The 26,393-nt window shown below is 37.6% G+C and overlaps 1 protein-coding gene across 1 annotated transcript; it reads left to right on the forward strand.

Annotated features, from left to right (window-relative positions):
* The first annotated feature begins 22,836 nt into the window (after positions 1 to 22,836).
* On the forward strand, positions 22,837 to 23,582 carry LOC147609550 (uncharacterized). Its single transcript, XM_086787930.1, has 3 exons — positions 22,837 to 22,971; positions 23,059 to 23,132; positions 23,227 to 23,582. Exons 1-3 carry the CDS (start codon positions 22,872 to 22,874, stop codon positions 23,365 to 23,367), a joined length of 315 nt encoding a protein of 104 aa, XP_086644056.1. The 5' UTR covers positions 22,837 to 22,871; the 3' UTR covers positions 23,368 to 23,582.
* Positions 23,583 to 26,393: the final 2,811 nt, after the last annotated feature.

Here is a 26,393-nt window from a genome sequence, read left to right on the forward strand (position 1 = left end):
CAATTTTTTGGAAAGAAATATCAAGATAGAAGGAAGGTGGTTCATCAAGGAAGCAGATGAACTGTGTCTATTTGTTGGTATTGCAAGGTCCGAGGATAATGGTTGATGAGGAAAGCATTAGCTGGGTGCTGGATATGAAGGGGATGGTCAGCATGTTCACTAGATGGTTTGTGTGGAGGAAAGCACAAAAGGACACGATTAAAGAAACTGCACAAAAATCGAGGGCACATCATCATGACGCACGTGGCAGGTACCGTTGCACACATGTGTGACATTTAGAGTGGCAGGTGCCACGTGGGCATGAATTTCGAGGCATAAAGTATACAATGTGCTAGAACACTTAACCTCCCCACAAGTCTAATCAGCACAACAACAAACATCTCCTCCACAAAAAGGCATCCTCCGACTGAAGCATGACCCCATCCCTTGACCATAACCATACGCATATCCCCAGCTCAACCAAAGCCAAGTACAAATACTTGAGAAAGCAGATCCTTCTGAAAGGATTGCACCATCTGAGAGGTGATACGCCTGCAAAACTGAAACCTCGTCTTGTTTCTTCTTTATATATATTCGACATCTAGTCCAAGTTTTCAAGAATCTTTTCAAAAAATAGATATCTACATCTGCATCGAAGAGCAGATAAGCTACACCATGTTAAAACAAGTTTCGGGTGTTGAAACACGTTTTTGTCAAAAAACGCGATTTCGATATATCATCAAGAATCTTGAAATTGCGTTTCATTGTAAATTTTAGCTTTAAGCTTTTCGAACTCATATGTTGGCTTATGTAGTAGTGAGAAACATCATCTTTGTCCCTTTCCAATGACATGAAATGTCTCTGGCATATTCATCTCATTTGTAGGACATACCATTCGAAATGAAATTCTGTTCTTTCACCTTGGATCACTCATGTATCGTACATCTCTCTGCAATGACATGGAATAATTTGTGATGAGATAATATGTGTCTATAGATAGTACTAGAAAACGCGATATGGTGCAATTTTCCTGGCAAATGTTCCGAAATCGTGTTTTGCAGCAAATCTCTTCCCTTGACATGCTCTCTCGTGGAGACGGCAAATTTTGAGCTTTGACATGTTCTCTATTCCATATCTTACTTGATTCAGAAGAAGAGAATCAATCAGGGAACCAATGTTCTTAGGGAGATCAAGAAGGCACAAAAGGCTATAGGCTTTGCAATGTCCATGGCTCCTTTCCAGCTCGGGGGGGTCACTATATGTAAAATATCCCTATCACGTGCGTTCAAGGCCTATATTTTAAATCCCTTATTTGTGAATTTTTAAATCTATATAATATCCCCTTTTCTTTATGAATCTGTAAATTTTTTTGAAAAATTTTTAAATCATACCCTTATGTAGATATATTTATGTAAGTTTCATAAATTAAAATTATGCTTCTGTTGAACGCACGTGATATTCACATTTTTTTGTGAGTGACCCCCCCCCGAGCTTTCCAGAGACTCGTGAGACAAATATGTGACTATTGGGGTGTCGGATTCAGGTGTAGTAGGACAACCCTTCTCACCCTACAGGAGGCAGCAGAAGATTTTCTCATAGAGTTCTTCCAGGATACCATGCTAGTTGCTGCCCATGCACACAAGGTGACAATAATAAAAAAGGATATCAACACATTAGTGAGAGTAAGGTACATATATGATAAAATTCTGAATGCACAACACTGGGATGATATTAAGATGAGAGACATCTTATTAATACCACCAAGCAGGAAGCCCTCTAAGGATGAGGTGAAGATAGAATAGGTCACACACAACTATGAGACCAGAAGGAAGTCAGCCTATGAGGAGTTAATGAAACAACAAGTGAAGGCTTCATCTTCGGATCTAGAGTCAAAAACACTTGTTAAGGAGTTGAAGATACAGGAGAGGCTTTTGGAGTTGGGGCCTAGAATTACAATAAAATTAGAGACCACTGATTCTGATTTGGAGTTCAGGCTCACTAGAGACTATATAAAAGCTCTTTCCCAGAGGAAGACGTACCTGATAGATACTCTCATCCTAGCTACTCTCTAGTGAGTATTTTCCAAGATTATTCTTTCTACAAAAGTATCAATCCTCTTCAATCTCAAACTGAGTCTTTTCTTGTGCAGCATGTTCAAGAGCAAATTGCATCCTGGGGTTATGCACAGGATCTTCATCACTGATCCTGGAATCTCTTTCAAGCTCAGAGATCACACAGAGAGTAGTGAAAACATTGCAAAATGGTTTAATTACTGCAATTTTGAAGTAGTTGATGTCATCTTCCTACCATACCACTCCATGTAAGTATTGCACCTAGATTTTAAATTTAACAGTACTTTGCTTTTTTGGTTCCTTTATCTTTCTGGTCCTTATATTCTTCTTCTTTTTGTAGCTCTCCATTGGAGTTTTGTTTCCATTTACCTTGAACAAAAGAGATGTTATACATTTAACTCTCTTCAGGGTACCCACCAGGAGCTAGGCTTGTAAGTCTTATCCTTAATGTATTCTCATGAAACTTTGGAGTATGGAGAATGCTAATATCAAAGAATCTTGGATAGTTCTCACATTTCCTTTGGTATTGTAGTGTCTTGAAAAGACTTTTTGTTGCCCTGGACTTATGTCCTCCAAATACAAATTTACTCAACCTAATTGAACTAATTGCATTGCAGGTTTGTGGAAGAACACCAATCTTATTTTATCTTCTCATTCTATATAGAGAACTGTTTATCTTTATTTAAATTTTTATAATTTCATTTACAGACACCACAACAAACAAACCCATATTCTTGTGGATGGAGATTACTTATAATAGCTAAATACATGTTGGACTCCTACTTTGGAGAGAAGCAGCCTGAGTTTGTAAGTCAAAAGATCTACAATCTTCAAATTTTCTAATTTTTAACATAAATGCAATCAGATTCTGAAAATAATATTTTCTTTATTGCAGATGCAAGAAGATAGTTTTGGCTCTGACTACGTCTATAGTTTCAGAGCCAATACAATTTTGAGGTTGGTACAACTTGCTTCTCCTATTCTTGCATCTCCTCCACTTCTAAACGAGCCAATATCCCCTTCCAATATTAATGTAGAAGTTATTACTGAGCAGAAAGATGATTTAAAATCTTTCAATGTAAATGATAACATTCTTGATGGGTTCCAGAAAGTTCAGGAGCAGCCTTCCAAAGTGCCTGAGGAGATAAAAATGGAAGATGAACCTCTCCCACGAAATATGGAGTCTTCGGATGTAACTGAGGTGCAAAAGGAGAAGTCGAGGGAGAGCCATACCGAGAAGGAGCCTTTATCTGAGTCTTTGGACCAAAGCTAGGCTCAACCTGAGCTAGAATCCCAAATATAGGCGTATTTGTACATCTATAGATATACCCTCCTCTGTACATCTGAGAACAACAACAATATTTGTTATACATTTATACAAATATAAATGCAATTACTTTTTCTCAATGGATCACTTTTTGGTTTGAAAATGTTAAGAATTCTATAATGCTTTTACTATCTGGTAAAAGTATATATGAATTGTCTATTGTACGTGAGTTCAAGATGATTGAACTATCTGAATTGTTCTGCTTGCAATATCTCTGCATTGTATCTTGCTTTCTCTTCTTTGCAGTATCTGAAACAAAATCATAGTTTGAAAATGATATGTCTACATTTTTTGAATTAAAATTTTGATAAAACAATTTTGCCAATCTTGAATGAGTACTTTAGGAAACTTAGTTTACCTTTTTGTTGTTTAAAATGAAGGAAAATCCCATGCAGACACTCCCTTCAGTCTCGTTTATAATGTCATTCTGTAATCGAGAGAGTGTGTAGTATCTTCCAAGTGTCTTCCAAGTGTGATGGATGCTATTAAAATGCCATTCTCGACAACATCTATATCAATAATATCATTTTCTAGACATGAAGAGCTCTCATCTTGTTCCATTGGTACAAGTTGTGTACCTATCATCCTGCTTCGTTTATAGTAAAATGAGAAAATAAAATTCTGGGAGGCAAACATGTACTTGAGATTGATTATGTCATGGACAACCTCACAATACACAGTGTTGGCCATAATTTTATCCCAACCATCGTCCAAAAATTTTGGAATGTCATCACAGCCTTTTGCTTTAAAAGAAAACATAGTCTTACAAACTTTGATTGAATATTCTTGAAAAATATCTATGAAAACATTAACAGGCATAAAAATTGTGATTTTGACTATTCTTGTTGCAATATTTGGTTTCAATGAATGCTGCACTTCTGCATATAGTTTGGCTCTATATGCCTTCCATCGGGAACAATCCAGTCTATTATATTCCATTCCAAAAAATCTTGCCTTTGCAATATGCCATAAGAATGAGCATGGTCCAATAGCTAGTAGAAGTGATCATAGAAAAAAATACCCGCTTTAGCCAAGTCTCTTACAGATCTATCTTTGTATTGTAGCTCTCCTACCGTGCCATGTATGACATTGAAGAATCCTAAAATGCATTCCATTGGTTGCCACTCCTCGTATGATGAAGGATATAGATCTGAAACATTCAGAAAGATCATCTTAGTTATAAAGGGAGAAACAATTGTGCCTTGAAAATAATTTAAGTTATATTATGTGTTTACAATTTGGTCTATGATGTGGAAGATAAGCTGGATATTCTCGCAATTGAAGTTCTCGATGCATATAAACATGCTGCACCAGAATCTCTTTTACGCATCTTCTGCCTTCTTTCACTCTAAAACCTTTTACTCTCCCTTTCGAGGATGTCAGGAGAGTACTCGTTGATTGTTGCTTTTTGCTCTTCTTCCTGATCCTATTGGGTTGCATTAGTACCCAAGCTCCTTTTCCCACTTCAAACATTTTCCAACTAGCATTTGCTATTACAATATTGGAAACCTCTATGCTTGAAATCTGTGTGATAGGCCTTCGTGGCAAAGATATGTTTCATACATCAACACAGTCTTCAGCATTTAAACCCACCGAACGTTTTCTAATGCTGCGTCCATTGTTTTTGGGTGCCATCTCAGGCTCCGAATCTAACACACCCCTAATAGAAACCAACACAAAAGAAAGATATTATGATGTTAGATTTCAATTAATCTAACATTCTAAGTAATGCAGATTGACTTAAAAGAAAGAACAAAAAGATATCCACAACAGGTGAAATGTTGAAGAGAGCAAATTACAACAAAGCTATGGCAAGGAGGGATGCTTGTCGAAGGTGGAACAGTCCCTCGAAAGTCTGAGAAGAAAGGAAATTGCATTGTCGCGAGCGGGAAGTTTCAAACAGACTCTTACACTCAAAGATGGACTAAAATCTCATGACAGAGACATGCTAGAGAAGAGAATCAAAAACAAATCTCCCTATTCAACTCGCACGCTTCTGCTACCATAAAGTACTGTTCTATTTTCTATTTTTCACTCTTTTTTTGTGGGTTTTCTAAGTTACATTGGCCTTCTCCTGATTGGTTGAGAGACATTTTCTCCAAATCCTAAAATGCCCCAAAATGAGCTCCCCTTTTTCCTAATGAATGTTTTTAAAAAAATGAAAAAAGGACCCATGAGTCTGACCTTTTTTTTTAAAACCCCATGTAAATCTCTTTGTTCTTTTTTAATTTTCTTACATTTCCCTCCCACATTTACTAAAAAGAAAGAAAAAAACAAGATACAAAAATCCCTCCCCCTCCCTCTCTTTCCCCTTGTAGTAACGTAACTTTGGAATGTTACAAATGTGGATCTAAGGGGGCTCAAAGAAAGTGATCAAAGACATGATTAAGGAGAATGATAAGGTGATTAGTAAAGTAAACAAGATGTTAACAAAATGGTATGCTCTCAAAATGTCACATAATCTCATTGCAATAATCAAGTTCCATACACCCATATTTATAGCCTTGGAAAGGGCTCCAATCCATGCTTTGTGTGCACCCTAGTGCCAACCATGTGTTCATAAATGCTTACACTACATGTGCTCCCTTGCACTTTCCATGTGCTACCTTTTTGACCTTTAGCTTCACCTTTCACAAATGACCATTCAAATCAACCTTTGCCAATGTACCCTTAGTCTATTCCTTTTCTAATGTGCATGCTTCTTGTCTTGTTCATGTGACTCACTCTCTACCTTCCTTGTTCTCCATGGCACCACATTTCTCAACACCTCCCCTTGGTGCTATATTTCTAGGCTAATCAAGGTGGTCGAATGCGAGGTTTACAACGTCATCATCCCCTCTCATTTCTAACTTGGCTGGGTAACTCAGAGGCTCTTTTGGCTTGGTTTCTCTCTATCTCAGCGGTTTTTAGAGGTGATCGGGTGTGATTTACAATAATCATTATCACAAGCCATTGGTACCACATGAAATTGTGCTTGTTGAGTCCCCATTGGTCCTTGATGCTATTTTCAAGACCATCACCTACATCTATATACATAAGGAGATGGTGATTTTTTCTTGAGTTTGGAGAAGTTCCCATTGGTGACTTGGTCCTTGATGCTATTTTTAAGACCATTAACAAATTCTTCCATAATCTAAACCAATACAAAAGCTAAAAACGCAACAAAACTTTCTTGTTCGAGAATACGCCATAATACTCTAGAGCCTCATATAGTGAAAGAAATAGAGAGTCTCAGGCGGTTCACTATATGTAAACCCTATGTATCATGTGCATTCAAGGACTATTTTAAAACCCCTTATCTATGAAATTTTCATGAATAAAACACACCCTTTTTCTATTCAAGGCTATGAATACCCCCTTTAAATGGTACCCTTCTGTATGTAAAAAATGTGTAAAAAACAGATTTTAAAAATCCCTTCTGTTAAACCCACATGCTATGCTTACATATTTATGAGTGACCCCTTGAGTAGAGAGTAGAGAGAGAGTAAGAGTAGGACCATCCATTATGGGTTTCATAATGGCATGAGGGCCAGTCTAAAGCACAACAAGTAGGCAAAGAATTCCCTTAGGACCCTTCTTATAAGCACAATGTAGTTTAGAATGGCCCTAGGAAATATCTCTACTAGTGCATGCATAAAATATCAAGATTGTAAATGGTTGAATGGCCCTAGGGCCATTTGAACATGCACCAATAGTTGGAACAAGGGGTATATAACGATCCTAGGGCCATTCTTTCAAGCACATTGTGCATGTTGAATGGCCCTAGGGCCATTCAATTTTGACATTTTCAGCATGATCTTGTAGAGAACAAGACTAGGGCCATTCTAATATTCACCGCCATTCTTGCAAGCATTGTGTTTTAGAATGGCCCTAGGGCCATTCTAAACAACATAATGGATGACCCTAGGATCATTGTTTCAAACACATTAAGGATTGTAGAATGGCCCTAATACCATTCTTGTGAATGAAATAATGGCCCTAGAGTCATTCTAAAACACATAGTAAATAGAAGAATAGCCCTAGGGCCATTCTAAAACATATTGTGCTTGTAAGAATGGCACTAGGGCCATTCTCTACCCTCTTGTGCTAAGTGTTGGTGAATATTAGAATGGCCCTAGGGCCATTCTATCATGTATATTGTGTATGAAAGAATGTCCCTAGAGCCATTATAAAGAAAATCATGGATGGCCCTAGGGTAATTCTTTCAAGAACATTTTACATTGTAGAATGACCCTAGGTCCATTCTAAAAACACATTGTGAATTCTAAAACACATTGTGAATGGAAGAATGGCCTTAGGGCCACTCTGAAACACATTGTGAATCAAATAATGGCCCTAGGGCCATTATAACATGTAGATTCTTGATAATTTATGCATGCACAATCTTGATATTTTATGCATGCACATTTAAATAGTGGCCCTAGGACCATTCTAATATTCACCTCACAAGTCGAAACAAGAGGGTAGAGAATAGCCCTAGGGCCATTCTTGCAACTTACGTATAATGTGCTTTATTATGCCCCTAGGACCATTCTAATATCCACCCCTAGTTGGCACAGGAGGGTAGAGAATAGCCCTAGGGCCATTCTTGCAACTTACGCACAATGTGCTTTAGAATACCGCTAGGACCATTCTAATATGAACCAATAGTTTCCACAAGGGGGTATAGAATAGCCCTAGGGCTATTCTTTCATTCTACTTTGGAATGGCCCTTAGGCCACTCTACCATCTATGGTGTGCTTTAGAATGGCCCTAGGAAAAATCTTTCAAGCACATTGTGCAATGATCTTTCATCGTGAATATTATATGTTCATGTTCAAATCAAATCTTAATAATGTTCATATCATTTGCAACATTAAAACACCATTGAGACTTAATTATCACAAAAAATCTAAACACCACATAACACATCAAGATGAATGATCCTAGGGCCATTCTCTACATGTTCATACATAAAACACAAAGAATATGCATAGTAGAATGACCCTAGGGCCATTCTTGCAAGCACAATATGTTTTAGGATGGCCATAGGGCCATTCTACTATGCACAATGTGCTTGAAAGAACGGCCCTAGGCCATTCTACATCCATGATGTGCTTTAGAATGACCCTATTGGCCATTCCAAATCATATTTTGGATTGTAGAATGGCCCTAGGGTCATTCTTTACCCTCTTGTGCCGACTACTGGTGGTGGTGAATTTTAGAATGGTTCTAGGGCCATTCTACAATCCAAAATCTGATTTGGAATGGCCCTAAGGCCATTCTACCATACATAATGTTCTTAAAATAATGGCCCTAAGGCCATTCTACCATCCAATGTGATGTTCTTTAAAATGGCCCTAGGTCCATTCTTTCAAGCACACTATGCATGGTAGAGTGGCCTTAGGGCCATTCCAAAGCACATTGTGCTTCCAAGAATGGCTCAAGGGCCATTCTACCATCCAATGTTCTTAAAATAATGGCCCTAAGGCCATTCTACCATCCAATGTGATGTTCTTTAAAATGGCCCTAGGTCCATTCTTTCAAGCACACTGTGCATGGTAGAGTGGCCTTAGGGCCATTCAAAATCACATTGTGCTTCCAAGAATGGCTCCAGGGCCATTCTCTACTCTTTTGTGTCAACTATTGGTGAATTTTAGAATGGTCTTAGGGACAATCTCTACATATGCATGCATAAAACATTAACATTGTGAATGGTAGAACGGCATTAGGGCCATTTTGTAAGCACAATGTGCTATAGAATGGCCCTAGGGCCTTTTTGCCATCCATGATGGGCTTAGAATGGCCCTAGGGCCATTGTTACCACATTGTGCTTGCAAGAATAGCCCTAGGTCCATTCAATCTTGGTATTTTATACATGCACATATAGAGAATGGCCCTAAAGCAATTTTAATATACACCAGTAGTAGTTGGTACAAGAGAGAGACTAGCCCTAGTGCCATTCTTGCAAGCACAATCTTCCCTTCAATGGATACAAGTGAGCTAAGAGGTGCAATCTGGAGTACCATTCGGTGGCTTAAGATGTTTTTAAGGCCTTTTGGTGACTTTGTGAGTTTTGGAGGGCCTATGAAAGTGAAGATGAATAAATGGATCTCATGGAACCTCCAATTGTAGATGCAATATCAATAACATCTTTAGAGAATGACATAAAAATTTGGGAATATTGAATGAACCAAAAGGTCCTTTTATGGGATGAGAGAAAGTCTCAGATGATAGTACCAGGGGTTGATCTTGTATGTGTTTCCAAACAACTATGTTAACTTTCAGCAACTTTTTGAGGATTGTGTGGGTGTGGCTATTGTTGAAGGGGTACATGAGAGTACATCAAGGAGAACTATACCTAATGTGGATAGCATTAGCTTAGTTAAGTGGCCCATTAAATAGACTATATTTCTAGATAGCAACCCATTACAATGCTATCTAGCCATTGAGGCCATGCAGGTCGATGGAGAACATACCACTAATGAGTTTCCAATAGCGGTCAATGATACCCCAACATTAGAAAAAAGGATCTACACTTTCATAAATAGAATTCCAAAGGAGAGAGCACCACCAACTTGTAGTTTTTATGTGTCAATTGAATCAATGCAAAAGGGTTTCCACTATTGGTTGTTGTTAGATTAAATGTTGTCAACTGGTGGTGGACCGTGACATGGTAATGAGCATACACCAAGAGTTTTGCAGGGAGTCTCAAGAAACTCATACAAACTATGTATATGATGTGATCTCCATATCTTGGCTTCAAAACTCAAAAACTAAGAAGATTAAATATGAATTTAAGCTAAATGGGATGATTGTCTATTATGAAGCATGGTATGAAGTGCATGGAATCCCAAAGACATCCTTCTACCGCTACAGAGAAAAGTTTGAGGCTGGTGTGTGTGTTAACATGTGCATGGAAACACAAGAATAATGAGAAGAATCCTAGAGAATACTAGTATGGCTAGAGCACTAGTTCAAGACTTTGTGGACATGAACTCAGAGCTGATGCCTAATAAGAGTAGGACTATGAACTCAGAGCTAATGCCTAATAAGAATCCTAGAGAATACTAGTATGGCTAGAGTACTAGTTCAAGACTTTGTGGACATGAACTCAGAGCTGATGCCTAATAAGAGTAGGACTATGTTGGATGGTTCAAGGGAGATTCAGTTAAAGATATCGAAAACATACAAGCAAGTGGATATATTAGATGAGATCAACACAACACTTGATCAATTGGGATGATATGACAAAAAAATATCCAAGTCTTATTTTGGGATAATTTAGAATAAAGAGTTCCCACACATGGCCTTTATAGAGACAAGTGAGTTCTCTAAGTGTAGCTTGTGTAGTTCACTCAAGGCTAGAACAAGAGCCAAGCCAAGTCTACGAGAAAGAGCAAGGATCAGGGAGCAAAGGAACACTCACATCATGAATCAACAACAAAATTGTAGACACTTGTAATATGGATGGCGTGTGTTTTTAGAAACACAACCAAACAGATATTTGTGCATGACCCACGACAAGATAGATCAAAAGAAGACATCCATTCCTAGACTACGGATGGCACAAAAGGATACGGATTCGGCATGGCAAAACTATAGGTGGCATCGATTCGTATGATCACTCATGGGCATGGGGAGGGTCATCATGGGCGCTTTGTGATAAATGGTTTATGGCCGTCTGACCCCAATCTCACAATTGGCTCCATTGCATTATGTTTGCATAACTTAGAGAGGATGGATAAGTCCCCTCTTGGTGATCTAGCAAGCAACAAATGGGCTTTCGAGAAGCAATGTTTCACTTCTTGGTAATTTTAACTCAAGAGAAGCTTTAGACTACCACAATATCAGTGATGGTAAAGCACCTATTGTTCCACAAGTGTTAAGTGGTGATAATGTGCATGCCACTTCCACAACTAGGAATCCCACACCACCTTTTGAAGTAGCTACTGCCTTACCACAACAGATCAAGCAAGATGTTCTACTTTGAATGTAGGGCCTATAGTATCAAGAGAACCAACCACAACAATGCATGTTTTAGTTGACCAAAAATCTACAAATGAGGGTGCCAGAGTGGGGTTTCATCATTTTGTAAGTTGCTAGAGAACTTGTTGCTTCAGCTAGATAATTGTGCAAGTGAAAATAAAAATCGATACTTGTTCACATATTTGTCTCTTGTTGTTTCAAGGGGTGTTTTCAAGGTTGTCCAATTGGTATTTTTAATGGTTGGGCACATACATGAGGACATAGATGCAATGTTTAGTAGGTTTCCTAAAAAATTGAGGGTTAGATAGACCTTCACTTTACCACATTTGATGGATACCTTAAGGACTAGCTCAACTTCCTCTCTAGTGCCCTTTTTGCTTGAAGAAGTCCTTGACTTTGGTAGATATTGTGATGGATACCTTTGTGATGGGAAGATCTTCTAGGCCACTCTAAAATCCTTCAATTTTGGTTCTTCATGAAAGGAGACACACCAGTAATGCAATATAAAGTGCATCTAGCGAAAGTTAATTGGAGACCTAGTGATGAAGGTATCCCACTATGGAAGAAAGACATTGAAGGTAAACCGATGATGCTACCACCGGGGAATCCACCTCTATTGCCAATAGTGGCAAAGTATGTAAAGGGGCATGAAGATGTGATATCAGGAATAAAATCTAACATAAAATTTTGGCAAAATCATAGAAATGGTTCATGTGTGCCAAGATATTATTGGAATAATGTAATCCAAGTGCTTGAGAAACCAATAGCATCAGAGGCTAGATTATACACAAATGTTTGGCCAAAATCTGCCCAACATCTTGGTAGGCTCAAGAAATCCTAAGATGACTATGATTTCAATGCTAGGGTGCTACCCTAGCTTGCTTTATGTTCCTTGTTTTTTGCATAATCTTTGCCTAGAAAGTCATTAATTTTTCTTATCCATTTTTTTAAGAAACAACAAAATAGAGAAAAATGGATCACCTTCAAGAAAAGGGATGCTCAAATGGATGCTAAAAGATTCTTAGGCTACGAAGAGCACAATGATCATTACTTTCGGCCTAATTGGAAAAACCAAGGGAATAATTCAACCCAATGCATGATGTTAAGCAAGCAGAATTTATATTGTTGCACCAAGATAATACAGACATCTATCCCATTTGGTTTGCTATGGTTGAATCAGAGATTGATATAGATAGGACATCACCAAACTACAAGAGGGTTTTAATACAGTATTGGGGACCTTGTGTAAGGAATAATGGTATGACAGATGTGGGGGTTTGGATGGAGAACAAGGTAGATCCACAAGTGTGATGCAATTGTTTAGTCATGGAGACCCAAAAAACTAGGGCCATATACAAGAATCAAGATACCAGTTAGGAAATCCAAAAGGGAACAAGAAGCCTTCTGCCTCACTAGCGTGCACAAACCAAATGAAGATGAACTTGATGGTTCCTCCATTTAGCAGTAGTAGAATCTTGACTCAATTTTTATGGTGCTAGAGTTATGATTTTTGTATCATTTTCTGTACTTAATACTCGGAGGGTGCACTACTAAGAAACCCTATCTATCATGTGCGTTCAAGGGGTATTAAAAAAACCCCTTACTTGTGAACTTTTCATAAATGGGTGAAACTGAAAACCTATGTCCTGGACAATGGTTTACAACTGGTTTGTGAAATACTTTTATGCAGAGTTAGAGAATTAAAACATGGTTGTTTAATCTTGTTTCACATTTATTATATCTAAAAGGCTCTAGATAAATTGCTAAATACATCTTATGATGAAATTAAATCCATTAATATTGGTTGTCTTCAAGTGTGGTAGTGACCAATGCAACTGGTAGAAAGTGTACCACCTTATCATGCTTTCACCCAAATAAAATGACCCCTTTTTCAGTATGGACTTATGGGTTTTTTTCTTTAAAAAATGATTGAGAAAACCCCTTTTGTAAATGTATTTTTATAAATTTACCTTATAATTTTGAATTTAAAAATCCCTTCATTTGAACTCACGTGGTATACTTACATATTTTTAGGTGAACCCCTCGAGACTTAATACGAACCATCTTTTGTGTCTATGATGTTCTTTTGTGTTGATATTTATTAGATTATTTCAAAAAATTTGTGCCATTGACTATAAAGTTTCTTTTTAAATTTGTAAGTTTTACTTTTTTTCAATGTTGAATCTAATTGATGCAGGTATATGCAAGAGACATATATCACTTTCTTGTTACGGTGTTTTTTAACACCACCTTCCTACATGATCTGATCCCATATGGAGTTTTGGATTTTGAACATTTCCTTATCATTTCTTGGTAATTTTTGCTTTCTTGTCGCCTTGGTTACCAGTTGGGGTAGCCAATTGTTGGGACCTGGGTCTTTAATAGAAGGGTGACAATGGGGGTTCAGGTATCTTTCCCATAGTCGAGACTCGAACCAGTTCTTGAAAGGAAAAATATTTTTCAACCAAAAATCTTAAATCTATCCGGTTTTTGTTTTAAAATCTCTACAATATGCATGTTTTATAACTAACATATATGAAAAATCATTCCTTAAAATAAGGCTACTTAAAATCTTAGCCATTTTTTGTAAATTTTGGCTGGTACAAATACACTAGAATGCCATTTTTTTGCAGCCACGCATAGTCCAGTTACTCATTTCCTTATGCTACTTTCACCCAAGATGCTTGCTTCTAAGTACTAGGATTAGTGTAAATTTTTTTTCCAACCAATCAAAATAAGAATGACTCTTAAATCTATCTGGTTTTTGTTTTCAAAATCTCTATTATATGTCAAGGTTTTATAACTAAAATATATGAAAAAACATTCCTCAAAATAGGGACTACTTGAAATCTTAGACAGTTTGTCTTAATTTTGGATGGTACAAAAACACTAGAATTCTTTTTTTTCGAGCATTGACTAGGATACAACACCTTTCATAAAATTAAATATAGCCATGGTAAGAGATCATTACCCACAATGCCTTAAATTAAATACTTGCTTGAAAGATAATCATCTTGCAAATATGGATCTCTATATCTATGTATGTTTTCATAAAATTAAATATAGCCATGGTAAGAGATCATTACCCACAATGCCTTAAATTAAATACTTGCTTGAAAGATAATCACCTTGCAAATATGGATCTCTATATCTATGTATGTTTTCCCACATTAAGTCAAAAATTCCCAAATTATACGAAACCTCTCAATTTTGAAATTCCTAAAATTTGAGATTTTCTCCATAATATCTAATATGGTGTTCAAGAATTTTATAAACCTAAGTTTAGTATAAGTGAGGAGGGATCTTAGCTTTAATCAATTTACATTTATTTGGGAAAGTCTCTTGGTTCCTGGTCATGATTTCTGGCAGGAAAAGAAGCCTACAACTTCTAGGATGGATTTCTTGGGTATAACCAATTATCCATTAACCCAAAGGACCAACACAAGACAACATTTACTATAGAATGGGAAACATTTGCATATAAAGTAAAGCCATGGTTTAACCAATGTTCCAAAGAATAATTACACTATATATAAGGATTTCCTAAGGAAGTTCTTAGATATCTTTATGGAAGATCTCTACATGAACTCAAAGTTGAAATAAGAGCACATACCCTATTGCATCTAGTGTTGAAAAGTACAAATAGTTTTTGGACCCTAAAAAGTGTAATTTGATGGTGGTGAGATAGGGTGTAATCCTAGGGCATGCGGTGTTCATCTCCATGGATTAAGGAAATATTTGAGTGATGGTTGAACTCGAAAGACAAAAAAAAACCAAAATAGTCCAACATGCGAGGTATTATAATGCTTCATATTTATGTATATGGATATTTGGTATGTTTTGTGTGGAGGAGTGCAAAGAGTCATTCCATAGGCTTAAAAAGGCCTTGATAATAGGGTCGGGATGTCAAGCTGAACTAGAGTTGACACTCACGACGTGCCTAGGTGACTGTTCCACATTTACATTGCACGTTTGCCGGCACGACAAACTTCACCAGTGATTCTATAGTTGGACTACACCTACATATTCCACCCCGCCAAGTTATGGGCACATACTTATCTTACCAGCTCACCTATTTAGTGTGTTCATACTATGGACCACTTGTACATATTACTCTAGTACTTATGTTGGGTTTTCACTTATCTTTTTTAGCCTTCTTTTTTTAGTATAGGAAAGAAGAAGATTTCAGCCTTCCATCTTTGTGTGTGCGTTATCAATTGTTGTGTGGGTGTGTGTGTGCTTGCAAGAGATCAATATCTCTCTCCTCCCCCAATCTTTTCATGGTATCACAGCCTGGTTTAAGCTAAGGAGCTGAGTGGTAAGCAAAAGAAGCTATGAAGGCAAAGGAAGTGGTATAAGGGTAAAAGCATCATCATCCCTTTTCCTTTTTTGTTTAAATACGAAACCCCCTAGGTAGCTCTAGGAGCTAAACATCTCTGATTGAGGAGTTTTCTTCATAGACATGGAGGTGCCTGTATAGCGCATAGTGTTTTGTGGCCATATTCATGTTTCGGGTGTGTTTCGCCCTCTATAAATTGCAAGGAGGTGCCTGTATAGCGCATAGTACTTTGTAATGCAGTTTTGTGGCCATATTCATGTTTCAGGTGTGTTTCGCCCTCTATAAATTGCAAGGTAATTTTAGGCATGCAGTTCTAAGAAGTTTTGGTTGAGAATTGTCTTTTCTTGAAACCTAGTTATTATAGTAGAGAGGTGTATTTTAGGAGTGTAGACAGTGTTTACACATGTGTTGTTGATCTTAGGTGTATGTACATATACTCTAGTCACATCAAGTGACATACGCATTATGCATTAGGGGAAGGTTGAGGTTTATAGGGGCCCTTTAAGATGCCATGTGATTAAAAGGTTATTAAGGAAAAGAGCCAATCGTGTGATGCCATGTATACAAAAATATTGGGTGATTAAAGGTGGTCAAAAGATTCTCTAGAAGATGCTTTTTTGTACTTTTCATTTCCAAAAAGTGGGGAGGAAAGTTTTTGAAATTTCAGACGTCCATAACTTCTACATATGAGCTCAAAATATGTCGGAGATTACTGATCCAAAATCTACTCGTCGAGCTCTTTCCATAGATATGTCACATGATATAGTTTTGCTCGCTCGATTTCAAATTCAATTTTGGCCGGAAACTTTGAAATTTAAACTTCTAGCCGTTTGAAGAACAAGAAGGTATCTAAAATCAAAGAAACTTAACGCTTTAACAAAAAGTCATTAAAATCATAATATGGCAGCTTCAGGGGCTCCTATAGACCTTAACCTTCCCCTAATGCAGAAGTACCACTGTGGGCAGTCAAAGAAGATATTGCCATGTTACAAGTTGCATATAGAAATTATTTGTTTGCAGGTTTTTGGTTGTAGATAAAATGACAGACTCAATCAAATTGTCACTAAGAAGATGGATAAGAACAAATTCCATGCTTAGAAATTTAGAATAAACAATTTCCTAATGGGTAAAGGATTTTGTGACTACATCGAAGGAGACAACAAGGAGTCTCCAGAGTTGCCTGACGAGAATGCCACTCCAGTAGATGTAAAGGAATTCAAGCACTGGAACAAGGGTATAAGGAAAGTCATTTATTAGCTTTCAATTAGAGTCAGACATAATGATATGACACATACAAGATGCCAACACTCCAGCATTTGCATGGATGAACCTGGTGCAAATGTTTGAGTCCAGTTAACACAAAGGCGAGGAAACTGTAGCTAAAATAAGAAATGCCTACTGTGAAGAAGAAAAGCATGTCTACTATCAATGAGTATGATTTAAACATCAAGGGTATTGTTGAATCCCTTAGGTCTAACAATGTATCGGTAGAAGATGATGATTTAGTAAGCATATGTCTGAATTGGCTTGGCAAAGAGTACAAGCCATTCAAGACCGCCATTGCAATCAAGGATAATGTTCCCAACTTTTGGGACTTAGTATCTAAACAAAAATCTTTGAGTGAGGACTCTTCTTCACAAATCAAGAACACATCAGAATAAGCCTTACTCCAATTTAGGTAGAGGCAATGGTAGAGGTTGTGGTTGAGGCCAAGGTGCTGGCTGACATGGAAACCAAGATTACGGACAACAACACTGTGTGGAAGGTAGTTTTATGTTATGACTGCAATTATGATGCCTAAAGAGATCATCCTTGGAACATGATTTATTGCCAAACAAGGCTGCAGCATAGATTGGACCATCAGGATGGCCACAATCAAGCTAGCACAACTAACAATGAGCATTCTTCTCAATGAAGGAGAGACGAGATAGATCTCTACTGAGATCTAAAAGTTACCAACATTACTACAAGCAGTCTCCATCAAGCCGGTAAGTGTAATCATCTGTAAACTCAAGGACTCATCTAATCAACCCCATCTACCACATCCCTTAAAACCAAAATTCAAGGAATCAAAATCCCAACCATAGCAAAAGATTCATAAAAAATAAAGGAAGCATCACAAGAGAAACCAAAGACCACCAACCAATATGTCCAATCCTACTACCTCAGTTCCTCAAAAAGCCCCAAGGAACCAAATAAAGCAAGTGTTGGTACCAAAGATACCAAGGAAGCCTGCTCACATCACCCCACCAACAAATAGCAAAAGCCCAAGAATAGAAATCCTAAATAGGTGTGGATTCCAAAGACGAGTATCCCCAAGATATCATCAAAATTTGACGACAAGATGGTGTGGATCCCTAAGATGAGAAGAAATTAAAAGCCATATAGTTATACAACCACACAAGGATGGGTGACCACACAAAGATCACTAAATATCCCAAGGATACTTACTACCAAGGAAGAAGCAAAATCTGGGTGCTAAGCATGCAAGCCACATAAAGATGCAACCCTCCTAGAGAGCAAGGGAAGAAAATTGAACAAAATCATCATCATGCTCAAGGACCTTAATCACACCAAAGCAGGTATGGGTGAACAAAAAACAAAGATAAGAGTAAAGCTAAAATAGAGCACACAAGGACTATAGAAGAGAAAGAGTAGCTTTAGAAGAAAATATAAATCTACCCTTTCCTTTGGCCCTAAATGAAATCCCAGCTTCCCTATTGAACCCTCTGATGAGCATAGTGTCAGGACTTTCCTAGCACAAGAAGGCCCAAAAACCATCAAAGCCTCATTTTAAACTTGGGTATAAGTCAAGCTCATCAAAATGATTCAAACCCCCTTAACCCAAGTGACCAAGATAAAGACAATGTTGTGTAAAGTATGGCAACATGAAAGAAAAAAAGGAATGACATGAGATATGCAACCGACTCCAAAGTCAAGTCACCAGAGGCAAAAATGCACCAAGGACATAAGAGTTCAAAAGTTTAGTCACCAAGGACCAAAATGAACCTAAGCTATAAGAGTAAATATTCGGGTTACAGAATGCCACAATGCACCCACAAATAATTTCTAAAATTTTCACTTCACTCATACACATGAACACAATTGCTATTTCAGAAGTTGAGTCACTTGTGATGGAGAGATGAGCATAAGAGTTCAATTGAGTCACCTATGCCAGATGCCATAGGCATAAGAGTCAAGGCCAACTAATTAAGGAGGAGTAACGAAGCTGAGTCCTTTAAATATATTAAATGTATTTTGCACTGATTCAACTACTCATTCTTGAGTTAAGACAACCTTGCTATCAACTCACTTTGCAAGACGACATGAAGCACTCTCTTCTTTGCCACCACGCAGCCGACTACACCTTGGGTATCCAAGGTAGGCACCAAACATATCATTTATTTTCATATTGGTTAAGAGTTTCTTTCTATTAGTGTGTGCACAGATATCTCATGGGGAAATTGTAGATACTTGCAGGTTTTGGGTGTTCAAACTTTAAGGTACCTTCAGCTATTTTGGGAAAAATAATACACACCATATGCATACAGTCTCAGCCAGGAGGGCAACAGGATGGCAGGGACACATCTTATTCTTTACCCAAAATGGTGGTACAAACGTACGACCAGAAATAGTCAGATCGTCTGCCTCAAGAATCCTCAAAGTGGAGGATCGCTGGGAGAGTAGGATCTATCTGATACTAAGATTGCCTGGACATCGGCACAGTTGGATCAATCTCATAGTCAGATTGCCTGTACATAAGGATCGGCAGCAAACGAGAATCACTACTCAAGTTGATCATTAAGTTGGCTGGATTGCAACGATGTAAGCGTATAGTTATCCGATGATTCCAAAAAAATAGAATAGTGACCAAGCAAGTGTGGCCACATTTTTGAAAACTCGGAATGCATGCCAACTAATGCAAATATTAAAGCAGTGATTTTGTGGATGCTCATGCATGCAAAGGTTATGCCTTATAGAGTAAATATGCCAAATGATGCAACAGTGATGATTTTTGTGGATGCTCATAGGTGCAAAGGTTGTGCCTTATAGTAAATAAGCGAATGTGTATGCTTGAAACAAGCACTTAACAATTAGTGAAGCTCCACAAGAGCTAAGTAGAGTGCTATTACATTGAAACCTAAGTATAGTGCAATAATACATTACAAAACTGAGTACAGTGCTAATACATTGTAGCCTAAGTACAATGCTAATACATTACTGAGCTAACTATAGTGCTAGTACATTATAGCTTAAGAATACATTATTATAGAGCGAAGTACAGTACTAGTACATTGCAGCCTAAGTACAGTGTAGCCTAAGGGCATTGGGAGAAATGCTACTAGTACCCGACCGACTAAAAGGGAAGGGGAAAAAGTCGGTGGAAGAAAGCCAAGTGCCCTCGCCTAAGCCATACATGCCTGTAGAGCTCTTTGAAGCCAGGGAGAGGTATTTGGAGTCAGGAAGCCTCAACAAGCCATGGGTGGTATGATCCTTAAATGGGTGGTATGATCCTTAAATTTTAATGAGAGGTGCAAGTCAACTCTCTTGCAGCCAAAACTAGGAGAGAACAGCTAAGATAATCGTACTTAAATCAAAGAATGTGTTAATCATACTTAAATCAAAGAATGTGTTCAGTTGTGCATTGAAAGAGATGTAGGTATGCTAGTTGGTGTACGTATCTATGAGGGTGGTGTGTGTGAATGTCGGCAAGCGCAAGGTTTGTAGACCTAATAATACCCTGCAGTTTTCTCCCTTGCAGCCTCCACCCACTGCAGCACGTCCTCTGCTTTGTGATTGTTTGCCATGAAATGTCAAAATTTATTGGCACTGATCGACCAAACTCTTTTTTTCCCATACAAATTTTGGTAGTACCTCTTGATATTGCATTGGATGATTGGACCTTTTGGGCATGCTTGTAACCGTCGGAAAGCGCAAGGTTTGCAGATCTGCGTGGTTACAAAAGACGCTGGGGTTTAGCAGTAACAAATTACAAGAGAGTGAGAGACTTGAAGGGGAGGAGGCGTGCAGGAACTTACCAGTCGGCAAGAGGCGAGCTAATGAGGAGCAAGCAAGGAGCGCAACGCAGAGAGAGGCGCGGAGGCTACGCTGATCATAGGTAAAGCTTGCAGAAGGAGCCATGAGTTCGCGGGATTCGATTTGACAGCGTACGCTAAATATGTATTGAGATTACAAAATGCGGAAGGCAGGCAAATTATTAGCGCTAACATTTCCATCGCACTTATGATTTCTGCACACGAACAAATCAGCGCGCGTGGTTATGAGAAAGAGAGTGACGAGAGAGACCTTCCGAGACTCGAGAGGAAGAGGTCGTATATATTTGTCGTTGTGAAAATTGACACTCTTCTTAGAAGTAGGGGTTGTTCACACGTAGGCCGGTGGTGACCTGTGTCCCTCGAGGAACAACATAACGGATGCCTCAAATAGGACCACAAGTTAGGCTTTCAAGCCCACTAGCCCAGTAGTGTCTAAAAATGCGAGCATTTCTTCTGCACATGAATAACATGTATGTATTAAGGCTTTCAACCTTTAGCATAAAACAAGTTAGCAACCTTTAATGTACCCAAGTTAGAACCGGACCTAGCATAATCATAATCCACTTTTAACTTTGGAAAATCCTCAAGTGTTCCCTACATGTTCTTTTGAGTAATCTAGGCTAGTCTTTGCATATAGAACAAACATAATGATTTGTATTAGGCGCTTTACATGATCCACCCCACGTAATGGAGCCCCTCAAGCTAACAAAATCGATTTCCACGTACGAGATGCAACCTTATTCAAATGCTAGCCAGAACAAATGAATCTTCGAATCCTAAATACTTTAATTTTAGCTAATTATATTTCATCTTTTAAATGAGACAAGAATATAAGTTCAAAAGCTAAACTTTTCTTTGCATGTTGACCATTAACCTTACAAAAATGTGAAAATATGCCAATAATCATCAAGGACTAGTAACAATGGAATAATAAATCACTTTCGTGGTTCACTTTCATATTATGTGTACTTAAAGATATGGCGGATCTTTAGTGTGTGTATTCAAGGATGGCTAACCATTTGTGTATGCTACTTTTTCAAATCACAAGTCTATGGCTCCTCATGAAACTCTAAATCAACTCAACAAGAACTCATAAAGAATGTGGAAAACAAGGCTTCTTGTTTGTGCTCATGGTTTTATTGGCTTGCCCACACCGTGTGCAAAACATTCCTTTCAAGAACCCACTCTTTCATCATCAATGTTTCATGAATGAGTGATTTATTTTTTCATTTGTTACTAGTCCTTGATGATTCTTGGCATATTTTCATATTTTTGTAAGGTTAATGGTCAACATGCAAAGAAAAGATTACCTTATATTCTTGGCTCATTTAAAGATGAAATATAATTAGTTGAAATTAAAGTATTTAGGATTCAAAGATTCGTTTGTTCTAGCTAGCATTTGAGTAAGGTTTCATCTCATACTTGGAAATCGATTTGGCTAGTAGCCTTAGGGGCTCCGGATCATGTAAAGCACCTAATAAAAATCATTATGTTGGTTCTATTTGCATTATTCATGTAAAGACTAGCCTAGATTACTAAAAAAAAAATGTAAGGAACAGATAAGGATTTTTCATTAATTTTTCTTATTCCCTCTCATTTAACCCTTAATAGGGGTACATTAAATTATAGTAGTATATACACTAGGATCCTAAAGGTTGAAACCCTCAATACATACATGTTATTCATGTGCAAAAGAGTGCTCGCATTTTTAGATAGTAGTGGGCTTTAAGGCCTAACACGTGGTCCTATTTGAGACATCCCTTATGTTGTTCCTCATATGTATGAGTGCGAAGAACCCCATATTAGTAGAGGGTCCACTTCTAGAAGGATAACAAGAAGTCCTCAATTTTGACAACAAACTATATATATAATAATGCGTTGTTTTATGTTATACATAAGAACGCGTCTTCTCGAAATGAAGCTCGACCTCTCGAAAAGTCTGGAACGCTTCTTTCTCGTAACCACGCTTCTTTCTCGTAACCACGCGCGCTGATTTTTTCGTGTGGAGAAATCAGTGGCGCGCACGCGGCTCCGCCTAGGTTAGCATAAATCGTTAGCACTTCGCCTGCCTCCGCATTTTGTAAGCTCAATACATTAGCTTAAGCTGAATCGAATCGACCTGTGAAGCCATGGCTTCTTCTGCAAGCTTTAATTATCAACATCGCCTCTTGGCCTCTATCTGCGTTGCGCTCCTTGCTTGCTCCTCACTAGCTCGCCTCTTGCCGACTGGTAACCTCCTGGCCTCCTCCCCTTGACGCCTCTCACTCTCCTGTGATTTCTTACTGCTAAACCCCAGCTTCTTTTGTAACCCTGCAGATCTGCAAAGCTTGCGCTTTCCGACGGTCACAAGTATGCCCAAAAGCTCCAATCATCCAATGCGAGGTCAAGAGGTACTTTGCTTGATCAAAATGTGTATGGGAAAAAAGGAATGGCGTAGATTTTTGTCGATCAGTGAATAAATGATGATGGTGGTGGGCATTGTAGGAGGCTGCATTTCATGGCAAACAATCAGGTGCTGCAGAGGGTGGAGGGTGCAAGGGGGAAAACTGCAGGGTTTTAGATATACAGACCTTGCGCTTTCCGACGGACACCACACCACCCTCAGAGATACCTACACCAAATTAGTTTTAAACAAGCGTCCAAGAAGTCCCGCTAGAAACCTTAACAGTGATGATTTCACCTTTGGCTCCTCTTCTTCAATGATACAATGAAAGAGGAATCTTTCTCCAAGTACAAAATATTCTCACAATAACAAATAAATTGAAGACTCGTGAACACTTGAATCACTTGAAAAAATACTTAACCATACAAGACACAAGCATTGGGTGCAATCTCTCTCCTGAAAAACATATTGCATTGAAAAACATAGTTGTGTTGGTATTCAAAATTTGTGGAATAGGTTGTCTGAACATGTCCAAGTTAACGGAATCACTAAAACATGCCGTTTGTGAAAATCGACCTCCAATCTTTCAACTTTCTTCTCCAAAGCATCTAAAACTTGATGCAAAACATCAAGTTTTGTGGTAGAGTTGATGTATTACATCATCTTTGATGCAAAACATCAAGTTGTGTGAAAAAGTTGATGTTTTGCATCAACTCGATGATGCCAAACATCAACTTTTAGCCTAAAAGTTGATTTTTTGTATCGAGTTGATGCAAAACATCAAATTTTTCATAAAACTTGATGTTTTGTATCAACGATGTAAAACATCATCTTTTGTGGAAAAGTTGATGTTTTGCATCAACTTGATGAAAAATATCAAATTTTCATAAAAGTTGATGTTTTGTATCAAGTTGATGCAAAAATCAACTCTTAGGTAAGAAGTTGTTACTCTGCATTAAGTTGGCCGCAAATGTTGTAGCTAACAAGACCATTACCATGTGTAGAAACCAATTATAGGCTTTGAACCCAAGTCCCTGCTTGATATTTTACAAAAACGTATTTTGGAAAGTATAAACTTTTGTTTCTTAAAGTGAGCTTTCTAAACTCATTTAATAAACTTTTGTTTCTTAAAGTGAGTTTTTTCATGCTTTCTAAACTCTTTTAATAACTAAAATTACCATTTTAATCCACTTTATGCTACATCAACAAGGACACATCTTCTTTAAAAATAAGTGTAATTATTTTTCAAAATTAGACAACTTTTAAATAGCTTATTCATGATATTTTAAAATTCATCTGTACATAACGAACTTTTTAAAAAAAGTATATATTATTCTTAAGAAATTGTGATACTCAAGAGCTTCAAAATGGATTTTAATACTACTCTCATGTAGAGCCAAAATAGGGTTTTATAATTAAGATAATAGCCAGTGTATCAAGATAACACTTTTGTAATATATTTATATAAATAGATACTCTTTTATAGTTTCACTCTGTAGCATATCCTCAATGATGCTAACATGGTAGATGACCGAAGGAGTCTAAGCTTCAAGTGTACACATAGAAGAAAAAAATATATTTGTGGATAGTAAAAAAAAGGATGTCTCATCTTCCTTCTCAGGGAAAGGCACATCAACTAGTGATGGTGTTTGTATATATATCAATGATTATGAGGAACCATAACTATGCCATACGCTACATGTTTAGAAAATAGCTTCTTTTTACAGTTGTATCAATTTTTTTCTAGATTGAAGATGGCAATAATAAACATTGTCTCTATTTTAGCATGTTTTTTGAAAACTTATTGTTAGATTTTCAATCATAGTCTCAAAAAGTAAGCAAAACGAAGTCTTTTTTTTTCATGTCAATTTTTATAAGAAATGTGTAAAGTGTCCAAAATATTATCATTTTTTGGCAGTGTTGTACGCATGTGTATACCACTTTTCAAAAAGAGATAAAAAGTAAACATTTTTTATGGAATATTTGAAAGATACCAAATGTTTCTTGTTTTCAAAAAATATTACCTATTTTGTCCGCAAAACATTGTTCATCATTGTGTTGTGTAATCTCTCTCCATTGTGCTCCTCTCTCTCTCTCTCTCTCTCTCTCTCTCTCTCCCTAGTTGTGCATCATTATCGTGGGTTAAGCTTTCATCTTATCTCTCTTCTTACACTCTACTCTTACACACCTATTCATGGATATCTTTTATCCTCCATAGCTGCACATGTGTGATCCTGAATGTCAATATCAGAACTAGGATAAATCACATCTCTGTTTTTAGGATTTCTTTAATTTTAGGGTTTTACATCTTTAGGGTTATTTTGGTTTTTTGGGTTTTTGCATTTTCTCTATCCCACCATTAAATCTGAGCTTTCTTCCATTCACTCTTACTATTTGTTTCGTAAATGGAGCCACCATCATCTCATCATTGTTTTGCAAGGTTTATATCATTGGTTAGAAGGGAGTCTTGGACCCCTCCTCAACCCTAAATACTAGCATAGGAGGTAAACAATAGTCCCAAATCAATATCGATCTAATAGCTTGCAGCAAAATGCATATCATAGAAGCTCTTCTAGTAGAACCTACTACAAGGGGTCAACATTCAGTCCATGACTCCCACCATCTGCAAGTCTATTAGTAAGCAGAGATTTATATCCTTAAAGAGATTTAGAGATTTCATAGATTGAATGAGAAATTAACATTCGACGACTTGAGAAATTTGGGATTTTTGTCTAATGTAGAGAAATTCCTGTTGCCATATATATAGACAGTGATGTGTGTGAACACACTTAGGACCGCCGGGGCACTTTTTCCCTCTTTAGGAGGTTTTTTCCCTCGGCTTGTATATACGTCCATTATTCTAGGACTAACTTATCTTTGTACATTCACACAATCTAATACATTGTGTGTTGTGTCAGTCTTGCTTCTTCTTCTCCAAGCTTTGTTTGCTTTCGTGCAACCCTAATTCCAACAATTGGTATCAGAGCATGCATCGGCTCCCAGGGCTACACTGCCAGCACCTTCTGACTCACATTCTCCGATTGAGGTGAGCTTTCACGAGCGCTTGCAGGTCCCTATACTTTACAGACCGACCCGTAGGGCTTTGCGTTCTCAGAAATTGCATCTGAGGTCGTTTCGGGCTCCGTTTTTGCATTACAAGTTTTGTACATGTGTTTTCGTCATTTTGTGCAGAAATTTTGACAGTGCAGTTTTCTGCAAAACAGGCATACGTATTCTATTGTGGACCATGCTACATAGCACGAGTTGT

The sequence above is a fragment of the Cibotium barometz genome, chromosome 51 (genome assembly GCF_041138505.1).
Source record: "Cibotium barometz isolate CiBa-2024 chromosome 51, ASM4113850v1, whole genome shotgun sequence".
NCBI lineage: Eukaryota > Viridiplantae > Streptophyta > Polypodiopsida > Cyatheales > Cibotiaceae > Cibotium > Cibotium barometz.